The 19,184-nt window shown below is 37.2% G+C and overlaps 1 protein-coding gene across 16 annotated transcripts in view; it reads right to left on the reverse strand.

Annotated features, from left to right (window-relative positions):
• The window catches only part of APC (APC regulator of WNT signaling pathway), a 141,529-nt gene that overhangs the window by 37,674 nt on the left and 84,671 nt on the right, over positions 1–19,184 (reverse strand). For 15 of the 16 annotated variants that reach the window (XM_038009020.2, XM_008014148.3, XM_008014136.3 and 12 more), the window contains 2 exons: positions 17,253–17,336; positions 7,757–7,861 (listed from right to left, as the gene is read on the reverse strand). In XM_038009020.2, coding sequence (XP_037864948.1) covers positions 7,757–7,861; positions 17,253–17,336 — 189 coding nt within the window. Of the gene's footprint in view, positions 1–7,756; positions 7,862–15,364; positions 15,540–17,252; positions 17,337–19,184 lie in introns of those variants that run through there. The other variant, XM_073010761.1, reaches the window with a different exon arrangement.

Raw genomic sequence — 19,184 nt, forward strand, 5'->3', positions numbered from 1 at the left:
TTTTTTTTTTTTTTTTTCTTGAGACAGAATCTCGCTCCGTTAGGCTGGAGTGCAGTGGCACAATCTCAACTCACCGCAACCTCCGCCTCCTGGGTTCAAGCGATTTTCCTGCCTCAGTCTCCCAAGTAGCTGGGATTACAGGTGCATGCCACCAAGCCCGGCTAATTTTTGTATTTTCAGTAGAAATGAGGTTTTGTCATGTTGGCCAGGCTGGTCTCGAACTCCTGACCTCAAGTGATCCACCCATCTCAGCCTCCCAAAGTGCTGGGATTACATGTGTGAGCATCGTGCCCAGCCAATCCCAGCACTTTGGGAGGCCAATGTTGGGGATTACTTGAGCTTGGGAATTGAAAACCAGCCTGGACAACACAGTGAGATCCTGTCTCTATAAAAAATTTAAAAATCAGCCAGGTGCAGTGGTATGCACCTGTGGTCCCAGTTATCCAAGAGGCTGAGGTGGAAGAATGGCTTCAGCCTGGGAGACAGAGATTTCAATGAGCCGAGACTGCACCACTGTACTCCAGTCAGAGTACAGTGACAGAGTGAGACCCTGTCTCCAAAAATAAATAAATAAATAAATAAATAAATAAATAAATAAATAAAGTTGAGAACCAACTAATAAATAAATTATACACATAGTTATATGCTAAGCAAACAGGGATCTGGCCTGTATAATTTACTCCTAAGCTTTTCCTTCCATTTAACTTCCATGAGAGAGTAAAAACAGATCAAGAAACCCTTTATTTAGCAGGGATATTAGTCGGCCTTCCACACACCAAATATTTATTGTTATCTACTATTTATCAGGGACTGTGGGGGTATGAAAATAACAAAACCAGATAGAATCCGTGCCATTCTGGAGCTTACAGTCTAGTGGGGGAAACAAAAATACTAATCAAGTCATCACACAAATTAATGTAAAACTGCAAATGTAGTAATCTTCAAAGGAGAGGAACATGCTGTGACAGCCTATGATAGTGAGATTTGATCTAGCTGAGCCTCTCTGAGAAACTGGTGCCTAAGCTCCGACACACATGAACTGGTGCTAACTGAGCAAAATGGGATGAACCAAGCACTACATGAAACAGTTATAGATGTGCACAGGCTGTGGTAGGAGAAGGCCCAGTAAATATGAGGTACTGAGAGAAGGCCAGTATGGAGATGTGAGAGCAAGATGCGACATAAAGCTGACAAGATAGGTGGGGGCTAGGTTGCCTGAGTCACAATAAATGGTTATCATTTTTCTAACAATCAAGGGAAGCCAATGAAGGATTTTTCAAAGAGAATGGTTGTGAGCAGGAAACCAGGTGAGAGAAGGGATAGAATACATTCCCACGTGGTGGTGAAGAGAATTACTCTAGGACAAAACTTTGGCAGAGCACACTACTGTGATCCTGAGAAAGTCAAAGAGACTGATTTTCATTTTCATTTAGTGTTGGTGGCTATCTTTTGAGCAAATAATAAAACAAAACAAACTAATCAATCCCAAGAGGCGGTCATATGTATAGATCCTATTTAGATGAAAGGACTATTGGAACAACAAATCACGGTCCCACAGATACAGGTCGCACATTTACATCAGGATCTCGGAATAGCTGCAATATTGTTTTATAACAGTGACTGAAGACATGATTGTATATTTAGAAAACCCCATTGTGTCAGCCCAAAATCTCCTTAAGCTGATAAGCAACTTCAGCAAAGTCTCAGGATACAAAATCAATGTGCAAAAGTCACTAGCATTCGTATACAACAATAACAGACACACAGTCAAATCATGAGTGAACTCCCATTCACAACTGCTTCAAAGAGAATTAAATACCTAGGAATCCAACTTACAAGGGATGTGAAGGACCTCTTCAAGGAGAACTACAAACCACTGCTCAATGAAATTAAAGAGGACACAAACAAATGGAAGAACATTCCATGCTCACGATTAGGAAGAATCAGTATTGTGAAAATGGCCATACTGCCCAAGGTAATTTACAGATGCAATGCCATCCCCATTAGGCTACCAATGACTTTCTTCACAGAATTGGAAAAAACTACTTTCAAGTTCATATGGAACCAAAAAAGAGCCCACATTGCCAAGACAGTTCTAAGCCAAAAGAACAAAGCTGGAGGCATCACACTACCTGACTTCAAACTATATTACAAGGCTACAGTAACCAAAACAGCATGGTACTGGTACCAAAACAGAGATATAGACCAATGGAACAGAGCAGAGCCCTCAGAAATAATACCACACATCTACAACCATCTGATCTTTGACAAACCTGACAAAAACAAGAAATGGGGAAAGGATTCCCTATTTAATAAATGGTGCTAGGAAATCTGGCTAGCCATAAGTAGAAAGCTGAAACTGGATCCCTTCCTTACACCTTACACAAAAATTAATTCAAGATGGATTAGAGACTTAAATGTTAGACCTAAAACCATAAAAACCCTAGAAGAAAACCTAGGCAATATCATTCAGGACATAGGCATGGGCAAGGACTTCATGTCTAAAACACCAAAAGCAATGGCAACAAAAGCCAAAATTGACAAATGGGATCTAATTAAACTAAAGAGCTTCTGCACAGCAAAAGAAACTACCATCAGAGTGAACAGGCAACCTACAGAATGGGAGAAAATGTACGCAATCTACTCATCTGACAAAGGGCTAATATCCAGAACCTACAAAGAACTCAAACAAATTTACAAGAAAAAAGCAAACAACCCCATCAAAAAGTGGGCAAAGGATATGAACAACACTTCTCAAAAGAAGACATTTATGCAGCCAACAGACACATGAAAAAATGGTCATCATCACTAGCCATCAGAGAAATGCAAATCAAAACCACAATGAGATACCATCTCACACCAGTTAGAATGGCGATCATTAAAAAGTCAGGAAACAACAGGTACTGGAGAGGATGCAGAGAAATAGGAACACTTTTACACTGTTGGTAGGACTGTAAACTAGTTCAACCATTAGCGTAAGACAGTGTGGCGATTCCTCAAGGATCTAGAACTAGAAATACCATTTGACCCAGCCATCCCATGATTTATACCCAAAGGATTATAAATCATGCTGCTATAAAGATATATGCACACGTATGTTTATTGCGGCACTATTCACAATAGCAAAGACTTGGAACCAACCCAAATGTCCATCAGTCATAGACTGGATTAAGAAAATGTGGCACATATACACCATGGAATACTATGCGGTCATAAAAAGGATGAGTTCGTGTCCTTTGTAGGGACATGGATGCAGCTGGAAACCATCATTCTCAGCAAACTATCGCAAGAACAGAAAACCAAACACCGCATGTTCTCACTCATAGGTGGGAACTGAACAATGAGAACACTTGGACTTAGGAAGGGGAACATCACACACCGGGGCCTGTTGTGGGGTTGGGGGAGGAGGGAGGGATAGCATTAGGAGATATACCTAATGGAAATGACGAGTTAATGGGTGCAGCACACCAACATGGCACATGTATATATATGTAACAAACCTGCACGTTGTGCACATGTACCCTAGAACTTAAATTATAATAAAAAAGAAAAAGAAAAAGAAAAAAACAAAAACAAAACAGTGACAGAAAGTAACCAGATAGTATTAGCAGCATTAGTGTCATACAAACACCAATTTGGTGGGCAAGTCTACGATTGCTACTGCTAAACAAACATGCTTATGTTTACCTCTGAATCCATAGCACTATCAGAGTTCATCACTTAAAGGAGGAACGAATACCGGGCCCTGATTTACTATTTTCAATAGATCTTCTCCTCTGCCATCCCTATACTGACATCAAAGACATGATGTATGTCATGGTAGGACTCTGAAGTAAGACAACCTAAACTACCACACAATGGAAATCAAGACAGTGCTTTCTTCTATTTTCCCAAAATGAAAATGGTTTTTAGTTGTTATAAATTATAATAATACATGTTCATTACAAAAAATAAAAAATACACAAAAGAATAAGAAAGTAAAACCCACAAAAATCTCAGCACTCAGAGGTAACTATTGATAACATTTTAAAGAACATTCTCCCGCACATTTCTCTATGCATATACACACATCATACATATGTATAATGAGATCATACACACTTGCTTTTAAATTTTTATTTTTTAGACAAAAAATAAAAAAATATTTTTTGCCCTGTTACCCAGGCTGGAATGCAGTGGCGTGATCATAACCCACTGCAGCCTTGACCTCCCAGGCTCAAGTGATCCTCCCACACGGCCTCCCAAGTAGCTGGGACTACCACACGTGGCTAATTTTTATTTTATTTTTTTTGTAGAGACGAAGTCTCCCTATGTTGCCCAGGCTGAACTCGAACTTCTACCCTCAAGCAATCCTTCCCGCTTGGCCTCTCTAAGTGTTGAGATTATAGGTGTGAGCCACCACGCCCAGCACACTTGCTTTTTTTAAACTAAAAAAGTCGTAATTAGCCGGGCGCAGGGGCTCATGCTTGCAATGCCAGCAATTTGGGAGGCCGACGCAGGCGGATCACGAGGTCGAGAGATTGAGACTATCCTGGTCAACATGGTGAAACCCTGTATCTACTAAAAATACAAAAATTAGCTGGTTATGGTGGTGGGCACCTGTAGTCCCAGCTACTCGGGAGGCTGAGGCAGGAGAATTGCTTGAACCTGGGAGGCAGAGGTTGCAGTGCGCTGAGATCGCACCATTGCATTCTAGCCTGGCGACGGAGCAAGACTGCGTCTCAGAAAAAAAGTTATAATTACCTAAGTCGATAATATTTATTAATATTCAACATAAATGCTCTCTGCCAGGTATATATTAGTTGTCTGGCATACAGTGGGGAGCAGGTGTGGCTTAAAGGACTTTAAAAAGGAAGGAAGACAATTAAACCAATGATAAATTGTGCTAAGCACTCTTGAGAGCAGGAATACAGAGTATCAAAGAGTAATTTATTTATTCCAGGTAGGTGGAGACAAGGAAAATGTCCAGGAAGAAGTGACATTTAAATTGTGGGGAAGGATGAGTAAAACATATAATATGAACTGAAGCAGAAGAGAGTTCTAGGCAAAAGGAATGTCCTGTGGAAGGCCTGGACATACTCAAGGAACTGAAGAAGTTGAAGTTGAGGGAGTGGTGAGAAATGGGGGCAAATATTATGAGATACTCTTGGAAGAGCAAGCAACATGAAGAATCTGGATTCTAATATATGGGAAGTGAGTAGCCACTGAAAGGTTTAAACAAATAAGCGATATAATCAGATTTGTGTTTTAGAAGAATAACTGACTATAATATGGAGGATATACTAGAAAAGGCAATGCTGAAGGCTAAAAATTAGATCTTTAAACAGAGATGTACTTTATCATTTTTAATATTTGCATGGATGTACCATATAGGTTCCATGAGGCCAAGGACTGTCTGTACTCTTCCTTCAATTATCAATTCTAGAGTCCAATACAGTATTTGGCATGTAATACATATTTGTTAATTTAAAGATAATTATTAACAATTGTTAACAACAGCATCTGTTACCTTTTACTAAGCACTGACTATATGCCAGGGACTGTGTTAAGTGTATCTTGCATTTCACTCTCCCAACCGTTCTATGAGGTAGAGGTTTTATCATCATTTTATTTTACTAAAGAGGAAACATTAAAGCTCAGAGACTTTTTGTTACTAAGCTAGTTAGTGAGGGAGTGTGATTTCCTACGTTTGGTGACTCCAGAGCCACTTAACTAACCTACAGCTGACTAACTAATTATTTAACCAATTTATGATCAATGTCCATTTAGGTTATTTCTAACTTTTTGCTATTGTTAAAATTATGATGAATCTCTTCAAACATGTCTGATTACTCCTGACTGATTATCTCATTAGCATAAAATCTTAGATGTTGCAATGATGAGCTTCACAACAGGCACATCATATATAATGTTAGATGCATTTGACAAAATTGCTCTCTCAAAAGGCTGTTTCGTATCATACAATTAAAAGCCATATAAGAGAATGCCTGTTTGTTCACCATTACTGAGTGTTATTGATCTTTGCCAACCCAATGCCCCCCCCACAAAATCTCATTTTAGTTTTAATTTGTATTTAATTTGTATTTATATATCATGATTAAAGTTGATCATCTTTCCATGTTTACAAGTCATTTTAATTTCTTCTTTTATTTCCTGTTCATGTCCTTTGCTCATTTTAATTTTATTTTTAAAATTACTATTTTTTTACTTCTACGATGGCGTGAGACCATTTTAAGATACTATTTAAATAAACAGTTGTTATATAAATACTGTTTTTTGCATCTTGAATTTTAACTTTTTACATGTCATAAATGTTTGCAAATAATGTGATCTTGGTCATTTGTTTTGGAGTCTCGCTATGATTTCCTGGCATACTAAGTCCGTGCTGTAATGTGAAATCTATTAATCCTTTCTCTATGGGTCTCCCACCTACATCATGATTATAAAAATGCTACCCACATTTTCTTCTAATATTTTTATATTTTTAATGGTTTTCATTTTGACATGAAATCTAATCTACTTAGAATTTATTTTGATGTAGTAAGTGTAATATGGATCCAATTTATCATAGCCAGCTTACTGGATAAGTAAGGTTTCCAAAGTACATAATAATTGGAAGATGACCCAAAGCACTAAGAGTTGGTCTATTCCTATGGAAATATTTTTTTCTGTCATATAAGATTGAATTTTTCTTCCTCCTACATATGTGTAGGAATATATAATGTTCCAACTAATTCCCTAGGCAAAAGACAGATAAACAACTCAAATGTGCTGTTTAAATGTAATTGCCTTTGTCCTAATTTACCACTTGTTTTCTAGTATAATGCTAACTAGTAACACTGAATGAAGTATGTTTGTTTTAACTCAGTAAAACGAATTTAAATACTTAAGAATAAGACATTTTAAGCTTTACATTTTAATGAACTAATAGAAGCATATTCTTAAAAACAATACTACCAAAAGTAACCTAGAGAGACTAAGAAAATTTTCTGTATCAACAGTAGAAAAATTACCTTTAAGAACAATTTAGTGAAATTCTGTTTTTAAAAAGTCATTCATTTACACTATAAACGTATTCACTGAAGAAAATTTGGAGGATACAGAACACCCTAAAGAAAAATTCTATCATATTGGGCTGTATTTCAATAAAAATCTAATAGACAACTGATAGTAGCATAACAAGATAATAGTTCTGTGTGTAAAAAAAAAAGCTTACTTTCATAATTTTGCTGAAAATGATGTGGTAATAGTTAAGCACAATTAGGCCATGTCTCTTTACTTTTCTGTGTGCATTACAATTATCTTTTTCAGTAAGACTTGGATTTCTAGATTTAAATAATCTTTAAATACAACAGGAAATAACAAAGCCTTTATAACTTAAAAAAACCCATAAAAATGTCTTTACATTGAATGTTTTAGTGAAAGAGCAAATCTATTCAAGGCAAGCAAAAATAACTAGGTCAAATCATACATATAACGAAAATGCAGCTTAGAGTTATTTTAAAAAAAACTACTCACAATCATTTTAGACTAAAACACAAACTACAGCCACAGAAATAGATCTAGAAGATCTTTACAGCATTATTGTTGACATAATAAAGAGAAATGACAGCACGCTGGTACTGAATGCTTCTGGAAACATGCATTCAGGACTAAGAAAATAGGTAAGATTTATAGATCATTCTGAGAACCATCTTGCTTCATACTTTTCTGATATTTAAATAATTTCAAAAATACGATAAAATAATTTATTTACCTGACCATTACCAGAAGTTGCCATGTTGATTTCTGCCACTCCTTGACCTTCATTCTGCCGCTCAGCATCATGTGAGCCGGTTTCATGCTTGTTCTGAGATGACCTCTGTTAACATGGAGTTAACATCATTACAAGCAAAAATGGTGTAGGCTTTCTTAATCCACAGCTTTTTTTCTTTTTTGTTTTAAAGCTCTGAATACGTCAATTATACAGACTGATAAAGGCATGGAACTGCGTGTTACACTTCATAACCTCCAGTATGATTGGCGGTCGACTATCTCAGTAAGAGGAAAGTGAAGTGTGTCCCTTGGGCATTAGAGCTGCACAAGACAAAGGATTTCCTGAGACTCACTGGAATGCCATCCTCTACCAGCTGCGCTCACATTACTATCAGGAACATAACCCAAGTAGAACAAATAACTATCTTTTCTGTAAGGTTACATGATTCTGACAATTAATGGAGCTGTAAATAACAACAGTTAAACTATTACCTAAGCTTACAAATATCTTCTACTTAGGTATATTTATACACAGAATATATACATATATATGTATATCTTCTAATAAAAGTTAGGTGAAATAAAATGATAGGCTCTTAGATTCTGATATGAATAAAACCCAAAGCCTTTTCTAATGCAACCACCATCTGTTAACAGGAAATTAAAATGACAGATTATATCCAGTAAAAGCAGTCATTTCAAGATAGATTATCTCTAGTACAAAGCAATCACTGTATTAAAATACCAGCATAAAATTAAAGAAATAAAAGAATTTCTCACTGTCTTTTACAGAAGCACCTATATGCTTGTTCTAGGAAAACAATATCTAAAATAAAAATTATGCATTAAAAATCTGCCTAACAGTGGATAATTAAATAACAATGATTCCTAATGGAATTTCTTTAAACATCAAGCTTTCCTAGAACATTTTAAAATTGTGACTTAAAAAATTGATTTATATGCAACATTTCCATCAATAAACTAGTATTAGTTATATGCTGGCAAAAGTGAGGTAGCACTCAGTAATCCAGAAATATAAGAATAATTAGTACCATCTGAAAAACATGCTATGGAATTCAATGAAATCCACAAAAATAGATATACATATATAAAGTCAACCTAGTGACAAAATGAATCTAAGACTACAAAGATTTGACATTAACATAAGTGAAGATGTCAATATATTTGAAGAAAATTACTGACCATCTACTACCTTAGTTACTTGCATTAGATGCTGGGGAATACAGTGCTAGCAAAACTAGACTTTGTTCTATGCTATCTTGGACCTTACAGTTTAGTCAGGGACACTGTCAAATAATGACAGAAATAATAAAGGTAAAATTGACAAATGCTATGAAAGAAGGGTACAAGGTGCTGTAAGTATATATAATGGAGAGAAATGAAATAGTCTGGAGGTTTGGAAGAGCTCTCTTGGGAAGTGCTGTTTGAGTAAAGACTTGAAGAATAAATAGGAGTTAACTAGGCAAAGGGGAGGAGTAGAGGATGAGTGTTCTGGGTAAAACAGATCATATGCAGAGGACCCAGGGTAGGAGGGAGCGTGGCTTGTTTTAGCATGTCAAAGAATCATAGTGTGGATAAAGCACCAAAAATAAGGAGGAAAGTAGAACAAAAAGAATATGGTAAAAAAAAAAAAAAAATTCTGATTTTAATGCCTTTTTCTGTGATTCTTAGATGGTATTCTCGCCTTTCCTACTTATAAGTTATAGTGAGGCCACTGCATGATCGCCCCCATATAATTAATACTAATATATTCATGGAAAAAGTTGCATGTAAATTTATTTTTCAAGTCAAATTTTAAACGGTCTAAGTAGGGAGGAAACATAGGAAAGATCAGTTAGGAGGCTACTGTATTAACGTAAGTTGTGAGACAGTGGCACTATGCACTAGGAAAGCAGTGACAGAGATGAAAGAAGTGGAGACACAGAAGTAAATCTGATTGGATTCACTGACAGATAGGATATGGGGAGTGGAGGAAGAGGTCTGGTGTCGAGTATTACTATGTTCCTTAGCTCACACAATTCAATAATGATGGTGCTACTCACAGAGATAGGTAATACTGAGGAAGGATGAGGGATTTTTGTTGGAAGGTGGGGTAGTAAAGAGTGCTTAGGAGGAGCAGATTATTAATTATGTGTTGAATGTGTTGAGTAATATCCAAGTGCCTTTTTTTCTTTTTTGAGATGGAGTCTTGCCCTATCACCCAGGCTGGAGTACAATGGCGCGATCTCAGCTCACTGCAACCTCCACTTCCCTGGTTCAAACGATTCTCCTGCTTCAGCCTCCCAAGCAGCTGTGATTACAGTTGCTCGACACCATGCCCAGCTAATTTTTCTATTTTTAGTAGAGATGGGGTTTCACTGTTTTGGCTAGGCTGGTATCAAACTCCTGACCTCCTGATCCATCCCCATCGGCCTCCCAAAGTGCTGGGATTACAGGCATGAGCCACCACACCCGGTCTTAAAGTGCCCCTGACGTGACTCAGTGAGGATGTAGAGCTGACATAGAGATTTACCATAGAGCTCAGGGCATAAAAAATATATTTGACAGCCATCAGCATATAGATGGGCAGTGAAACCCTAAGCATAAATGACACTGCTTAGGAAGAGAAGATATAAGAAAAAAAAAATAGGCCTTAGGAAATACCCTTAATTAATGTCCAGGAACATGAGTCTATAAAGGCCAGAGAGGCTGGGCACAGTGGCTCACGCCTGTAATCCTAGCACTTAGGGAGGCTGAGGCAGGAAGATCTTGAGCCTAGGAGTTTGAGGTTACAGTGAGCTATGATGGCGCCACTGCATTCCAGCCTGGGCGAGACTGAGACCCTGTCTCAAAACAAACAAACAAAAAAAACCAGACAAGTGGAAGAAACCAGAAATGTGACTGATGATGGTGATGGATGATGCATATGATAACATTAAAAAAAACACTAATGTTTACTATGTACTAATCACTTAGCACTTATTGATTTATTTAATCTTCAAACTAATCCTATGAAGTATTATTATCCCCATTTTATTTATTTTTTGAGATGGAGTCTTACTCTGTTGCCCAGGCTGGAGTGCAGTGGCACAATCTCAGCTCACTGCAACCTCCACCTCTTGGGTTCAAGCAATTCTTGTGCCTCAGCCTCCCGAGTAGCTGGGATTACAGGTGCCCACCACCATGCCTGGTTATTTTTTGTATTTTTAGTAGAGACAGGGTTTCACCATGTTGGCCAGGTTGGTCTTGAACTCCTGACCTCAAGTGATCTGTCCACCTCAGTTTCCCAAACTGCTGGGATTACAGGCATGAGTCACCATGCCCAGCCATTATCCCCATTTTACAGATAAAGAGATGGAGGTGCAGAGAACGGTAAGTAACTTGCTTTCAGTCACATATCTAGTAAATGGCAGAGTCAGAGCTGAAATCGCAACTCAGGCAATTCCAAGCCAGACTACCATTTAACATTTACTATCTTCATTTTCTTTCCTCCTTCCTCTTTCCTAATCACTTCTCTTTATTCTTTAACTGATCCTAGGTTACAGGCCTGCCTGTACTCTTTGATACACTGAAGACAAAAGAAGTGTGGTTGCTCACTATTATGAAAGATTAATTCTAACTAGTTTCCTCATTTCCATAGTTGCTTTACAACTTCTTCAAGGTTTTCTACTCTAGGTAATAGAACTGGAAAAAATTTTTGGTGAGGTATTTAAATATCACAAAATCCATCCATTTTAAGTGTTCGATTAAATGACTTTTAGATTTATCAAGCACAGCTGTAATCCAGTTTTAGAACATTTTCATCATTCCAATAAAATTCCTGCTGTCCATTTACAGTTAATCCTCATTCCCACTTATAGTCAGATAACCACTAATGTACTTTTTCTCTTTAGAAACTTTGCCTTTTCTGGACATTTGATACAAATGGACTTATGTCTCTGGCTTATTTTACTTAGCATGCTCTGGAGGTTCATTCATGTTATAAATTCTGCATCAGTAACTTACTTTTAATTGCTGAATAATATTCCACTGAAGAGATATAACACATTTGGTTTATTCATTCACTGGTTGATACACATTTGTACTGTTTCTACTTTGAAGCTGTTATGAAAAAATGCTGCTAGTGAACAAACATACAAGTCAAAGTCTTTGTGTACACATATATTTTCATTTCTCTTGGCTAGATACCTAGGAGTAACACTGCTGAATCACATAACTCTATGTTAAATATTTTGAGGAATCACTCAACTGTTTTAAAATGGTGGCTGTACTATTTAAATTCCCACCAGCAATGAGGGACCCTGCTTCTCCACATCTTCATCAATGCTTATCATTGCCTTTATGATTAAAGCCATCATAATGGGTGTGAAGCAGTATCTCACGTGAGCTTTGATTTGCATTTCCTTAATGATTGAGTATATTTTCATGTACTTATTTGCCATTCCTACATATACCTTCTCTGGTGAAATGCCTATTTAAATATTTTGCCCACTGAAAAGCTAAGTTGTATTTATCTTTATTAATGAGTTGTAAGAATACTGTGACTTTAGTAAGTATTCTTTATTTGCTATTATCTTTTAAGCCACACTGCATTGTCCTCACAGCTCCCATTCCTCCCAATGTATTTAAGTAAACCATGTCTAGAAGAACACACAAGAAAGTCATAGCACTGGTTGCCTCACATACCTTTATGTAACTTCTGAGTTTTGAATCATGTGTAATAATTACTAGACTTAAATCATGTCCAGTATGTAGATCTTAAACCAGAGTTATAATGCAGGTAGTCCAAAGAAAATGCTATAAGAAATATGCTTCATGATAGAGAAATTATTTGGCAGAAGCTTTTCCCTTTCTCATATCTACTGCTCTATGAACTAATTTGCAAGTGTCCAATCCCCAATTTTCTCCATCTTCTAGATTCTCCCTCTAACTTACATTAGAATGACAAGAATGCAATAAACAAACCACAAACAGCAAAATTGTAAAAAGTGGTCTTGTTCTTTCTTAAATGTGAAATGGCACCTTCCTTTGGTTTACATTTATAAACTATCAGAATAATGCAACTGATATAACTATTATCATAACAAAAGGAAGCAATAAGAGATTGGATCATAGTAGCAGACAGTCTGCCCTAAATCCAATAATATGAATAAAAAGTTTTGTACAGATACAAGAAGCACAAACAAGTTTCCAACCTGAAAGAAACTTGTAACAGTAATGGAAAATGAGGATTACTATTAATAAATGGTAGTACAATGAAATTCAAGGTGAACGGCATTAAATAAAATAGAGGGCTAATGTATATTATAATACAAATAAAATAATCAACTAGAAAAAATGTGACTATTGATTTAGAATATCAAAATCTGTCAAATGCAGCAAAAGAGTAATAATCAGAATGCAAGAGAGATGGGGGGAAAAGAACTAACTGTAACTAAAGCTATTCAATTAAAAACAAAACACTGCCTGTTTAAAAATAATTTAAAGAACAAACCATAAAGAATTTGCTTAAGGACAAAAGACAAGTAAAAACTACAGGAGAAAGCCAAAAGGGTCATAATAAGTAGAATGCTACATACATCAATACCAACAGAACTGAAAAGGAGCAAAAAAATACTGCTTTTTTTCTGGCCCTTTCTAAGGGCCAGAAAAAAAGAGTCCGTTGCAAAAATGAACACATTCTTTAAATCGCAAATATTTGACTTATACTGGCTTAAGACAATCATGTTAAACTGCTTTTAGGATTATGACTATCACATTTTACTTAAACTGTCTACTTAGCAAATACATGTTTCTACATATTTCAGATTCAGATGTACTAAATCCAAAGTTCCTCAGATATTAAAAAAGCCAGACATGGATGAAAATGTTTTTTGAAAGAACTCTTTCTTTGTAATCTCTTTCAGCTGAGTTTTTGGGGAAGGGGGGATACTCATCCCCTGATCTCCAAATAACCTGCTTTAATGGCTAGTTCTGCATTTTTCAGTTGAATGCTTTATTTCAGTTCCACTTTAATGTTACACAAATTTTTCACTACTTACATTACTTTGACTATTAAATTCTAATCATAGCTGGCAGGTGGTATACTATGATCACCTTCCTTTACAACTTCTTGTTGTCCATGGAGTTAAAGGTTATCTTTACTGTTTTGTTCATTTGGTTTTCTGGGTACATATGACGTATCCTCAGTTTCTCTCCTACTGTGTAAATTTCGTTTCCCTTCAATACATTCAGAAACAGCAAGCATTCTGCTGATTTCATCTTCTTGGAATTAATCTCTCCTGGAATCCTCTCAATAGTTCCAATATGGACTGGTTGCTTTCTCAGGATGTCCCTTCATCTTTACTCTGCAGTTTCGCTCATCTCTTTCTCTTGTATTATATCACCTGGGTCTTGAGTCCCAAAAATTCATTTTTCTTGCTTTACATTTCAATTTCACTTGAGTATATGCTTTAATAGGTTCCAGAAAAGGGTGCATGAGAAAAACGTATTTTTGAGACTTTGCCTATTCTGAAAGTGTCCTTATTCCACTCTCAGATTTAACACTTTGACTAAAGGCTAGAATGGTATTATAAAAAATATATCTGGTCTTTGTTCACTTGTACCTGGCAGAGAGCTTCAAATACCCTCGGAATTTCTCCAGCGATAGGGGTGTGTGTTATGCTAATAAGGCAACTCAGGGTAGGCCACCAGATAGCAAGAGGATGGGTGGCTGTCACCATGTGATAACAGAGTTAGAACTTTGGGCCAGACTGACCTCCAGGAAGAGGAGGAGGCTGGAAATTGAGTTTAATCCTCCTGTGGCCAATTATTTAATCATGCCTACAGAATAAAATTCCAATAAAAATTATGGATACCAAAACTCAGTGTAGCTTTCTGGTTGGTGAATACACTGAAGTACTGGAAAAGGCGGGGCACACTGGCTTACGCCTGTAATCCTAACACTTTGGGAGGCTGAGGTGGGCAGATCACAAGGTCAGGAGTTCGAGACCAGTCTGGCCAATATGGTGAAACCCCATCTCTACTAAAAATACAAAATATTAGCCAGGCGTGGTGGCAGATGTCTATAATCCCAGCTACTAGGGAGGATGAGGCAGGAGAATTGCTTGAACCCAGGAGGCGGAGGTTGCAGTGAGCCAAGATCACGCCATTGCACCCCAGCCTGGGCTATAGAGCGAGACTCTGTCTCAAACAAAAACAAAACAATGAAGTGCTGGAAGAGTGACATGCCTAGATTCCACTAGAAGAAAGCATGGAATCTCTGCACCCCCATCCTCATCCCTACCCGCTTCCCTAGACCTTGCCCCATGTGTTTCTTCATTTGGCCATTCTTGATCTGTATCCTTATAATAAAACAGTTAATCCTAAGTATAGAGCTTTCAGTGAGTTTTGAGCCATTCTAATGAATTATTGAATGTGAAGGGGTTGTGGAAAGCCTGGAATTTGTAACCCACTGGGCAGAAGTGTGAGTGGTTTGGAGATACCCAACATTTGTGGTTGGCATCTGAGGTGGGAGCAGTCTTGTGAAGGAATCGGCTCTTAACCTGTTGGGGCTGTGCTAACTCTGGGTAGTTAGTCTCAGAATGGAATGGTACCACAGCTCACTCACACAGGGGTGGCATTTATAGACAGCTTGGCAGCAGTCCTGGTGACTTGGGGACACCCAAAACTTGTGGCTGGTGCTTGAAGTGGACAGTCTTGTGATCGACTTTGTCTTTTACTTGTGGAGTTGACTCTAACTCTGGGTAGTTAGGATCAAAACTGAACCCAACTTAAGAGACTTAGTTCTAAAAAAAAAAAAAAAACAACGTTTTAAGAAATTGCTACCCTACTTCCCAGTTTCCAGTGTTATTATTTACAAATGTAAAGGCATTTGTAGTCCTGTTCCTTTATGTAAAATTTGTTTTCTCTTCCTTCCCTAGAAGGTTTTTAGAATATTCTCTTTATCCCTAGTGATCTGAAATTTCCTCATGATGTGCCCTTAGTATAGGATTATTCTCATACATGATGTTAGATACTGGAGAGACCAATTTTTTGGAAAGCTAAGCACCTTGTTAAGATTTCTGTGAAATCTTGATTTATTTCTCTAATTTCCTGTCTCCAGTTTCTCCATTTTCTTTTTGGAACTCCTTTTATTTGGATATTGAACCTTCCTAGAAGGATCTATACTATCTGGTAGTTAGTGCCCACTCATATTTAAGAGCGGGCTATCTATGAAAAAGTTAAATGAAGCTCTATATCTGAAGAATGGATTTTGTCAACTATAGTTACCCTGTAGGGTGATCTAGGTGGGTTGTTTTGTTGGTGAATTTTTCCATGTAAGTCTCTTTAAGTTTCTTTTCTTGGGTTAGTCACATTTCTTCTCACTTTTTTTTCTCCCTTTTTAATGTTCTCTCAGCAGAACCAGGGCGAGTCCCATTTCTTATAGAAGTTCCTTCCAGAAACTTGCCTGGAGATTATAAGCCTGGATGCTAGCGGGGGTTTCAGCATTCAGTAGGTAAATTTTCATGTAACTCAGTTTTTTGTATGATACCCTCACCTTCAATTAAACAAGGCTGACCCCTAACCAAAGACCCTTTGTTGAGATGGGGGAAACCCCGTCTCTACTGAAAAATGCAAAAAAACTAGCCAGGCGAGTTGGCAGGCGCCTGTAGTCCCAGCTACTCGGGAGGCTGAGGTAGGAGAATGACGTAAACCCAGGAGGCGGAGCCTGCAGTGAGCTGAGATCTGGCCACTGCACTCTAGCCTGGGCGACAGAGCGAGACTCAAAAAAAAGAAAAAAAAAAAAGACCCTTTGTTTACCCTCTCCACCTCTCCAGAGGAAAAAGCTCTCATCTTTTGCTGGGATTGGAAAGGAGCAGTCACCTAGCTACGCAGGATTGTAGTGAAGTTCTGGAACTCCATCTGCTTCTTAACAGAGTTTCAAGTATCTTCCTGCTTTTAACCCTTTTTTATTTTTACATCCAGAGGTGTATAGTTGCTTCATGACTTTTCATTTCTATTGCTGCCTTATGGGTCAACCCTCTCTGATATGCTAGAATGCTGTCACTTGTTTACCTGCTTTCCAGAGCTGCAGATTTTACTGTGGTCACCTTCCCTGGTCTTAATGCCTCTTACATTGTATCCTTTCACTATCATTTTAATGGGGTTTGTGGAGTAAGCACAGGTAAATGTGTATTATCAAGTCTTACTATGGATTACCCATAAAAAAGTTTACTTACTGGATAATAGCCAAATTAACTATCTGATTACATGTAAATTGAAAGCTAAAGTAAGGTATCTATATTTACAGTCCTATATATTTTAACTGCCTAAAAGATAAAATAAAAATAGTCAAAATTTTTGATAATTTAACTTCACAAAAAAAAGTTATGGTATTTAAATTCTCTGAAAGAACATCTATATTCCAGTGGTGCCACATTAAATTATACACATTTTCTTTTCTTAGACTAACTACCTATTTTTATACCCACAAACAAGAAAGGTAATTTACTAACCTCTGCTTCTGTTGCTTGGGACTGTAAAAGCTGTCGTATACGAAGTATATCCTTTTCAATTTGCTGAATTCTGGCTATTCTTCGCTAAAATAAAACAAGAAACCTAATTAGTTATGTTTTTATTAATAATATTAATATAAATAATCATACTATGGCTACCACTTAACAGCTCAGGGTTATGCCAAATCATTCTTATTTAAAAAGCCAGACATATAAATATATTCACCCTTTAATAACAAATTGGGTTCAGTTCAATTTTTCTTTTCTTTTTCCTTTTTTTCTCGAGACAAGAGTCTCACTCTGTTGCCCAGGCTGGAGTGCAGAGGCACGATCTCAGTTCACTGCAACCTCTGCTTTCTGGGTTCAGCGATTCTTCTGCCTCAGCCTCCCACATAGCTGGGACTACAGGCACACGCCACCATGCCCAGCTAATTTTTGTATTTTTAGTAGAGATGGGGTTTCACCATATTGGCCAGGCTGGTCTCGAACTCCTGCCCTTGTGATCTGCCTGCCTCAGCCTCCCAAAGTGCTTACAGGCGTGAGCTACTGTGCCTGGCCCTGGGGTCAGTTCAATTTTTAAAAATACATCTGACTTTATTCAACAGATCTCTAGATCTGCTTAGTAAAACTGTGGAAATACAAGTCATATATCAAATCGTATGTTGCATGAATTATGAAAATTGACACAATACACATTGTGAAAATTTATTCTCAAAAATATTTCAACAAAGAAAAAATTACAGCTGCATTTAATCTTTTATATTAATCCAGACATTAATACAATATAATAAATTTATATAAATAGAATATACCAGTAAAGGGAAACAACATCTGATTTGTTTTAATAAACATCAGGATACCCAACCTTTTTGGCACCAGGGACTGGTTTCATGGAAGAAATTTTTCTACTGACTGGGGCGGGGGAGGTCTCAGGATAAAATTGCTCCACCTCAGGTTCTCAGGCATTACATAGATTCTCATGAGGAGCCCACAACCTAGATTCCTCACACGTGCCGTTCACAAGCGGGTTCATGCTCCTAATGCAGCCACTGATGGTGACAGGAGGCAGGGCTCAGGTGGTAATGCTTGCTCGTGGCCTGGGGGTTGGGGACCCCTGGTTTAAACAGTAGGCCCAACTCTTCCCCAAAGTTACTTCTGTCATAAGTTAGTAGTATTTTTCAGCCTTTCCAAGTACCTAACTGTGGCTAAACATTATTTTTATCTCCAACACTAGGATCAAAAAGAGGACAGAACTTTTGCTTTTTCACTATATGGAAACCATCAAGTGGCCACAAAGCAGTAACTACAGGCTGAACCACATGGAATGGAAACAATGTGGGGAATATGTTGTGTGTTTTTTTATAAAGCTAAACTTCATTTTAACTTTTATGAATACTAGTGAAAGTGGAAAAAACAAGTCACTTATGAATAAAGACTTTGCAAATCTCTCATAAAGCTAGTTTATGACAAATCAAACACATAGGTTTTAAAAACAAGTAATGACAATGTACCATTTTCTGTAATAATTCTATAGTTATTGACATCCTAATATTGAGAAATAAAAAATTATATTATAAAAGTAAACTGTTTCAATAAGGAGGGGTGTGTGTCAGAAGCTAGATGGAATAGTTTCCAAACATTTTTCAGTTATGTTCTCCATCAATAAAAGATTTCGGAACAAACATCACCCCCAACAGATAAATATTAAAAGTAGTATAGCAATTAGCTTTAAATATATAGTTATAAAATGTTCATATGAAACTTACTCTTTGATCACATCTAGTTTTACTTAAATATAATGCCTTCATGCTTTTCTTACTACCATAGTAAAAATGTTTATTGCTATTATCCAGTCTTATGAAAAACAAAGAACAGAAAAACTCAAATAAGTTGTGCTCACTGGCCGGGCGCGGTGGCTCACGCCTGCAATCC

The sequence above is a fragment of the Chlorocebus sabaeus genome, chromosome 23, assembly GCF_047675955.1.
Source record: "Chlorocebus sabaeus isolate Y175 chromosome 23, mChlSab1.0.hap1, whole genome shotgun sequence".
Classification (NCBI taxonomy): domain Eukaryota; kingdom Metazoa; phylum Chordata; class Mammalia; order Primates; family Cercopithecidae; genus Chlorocebus; species Chlorocebus sabaeus.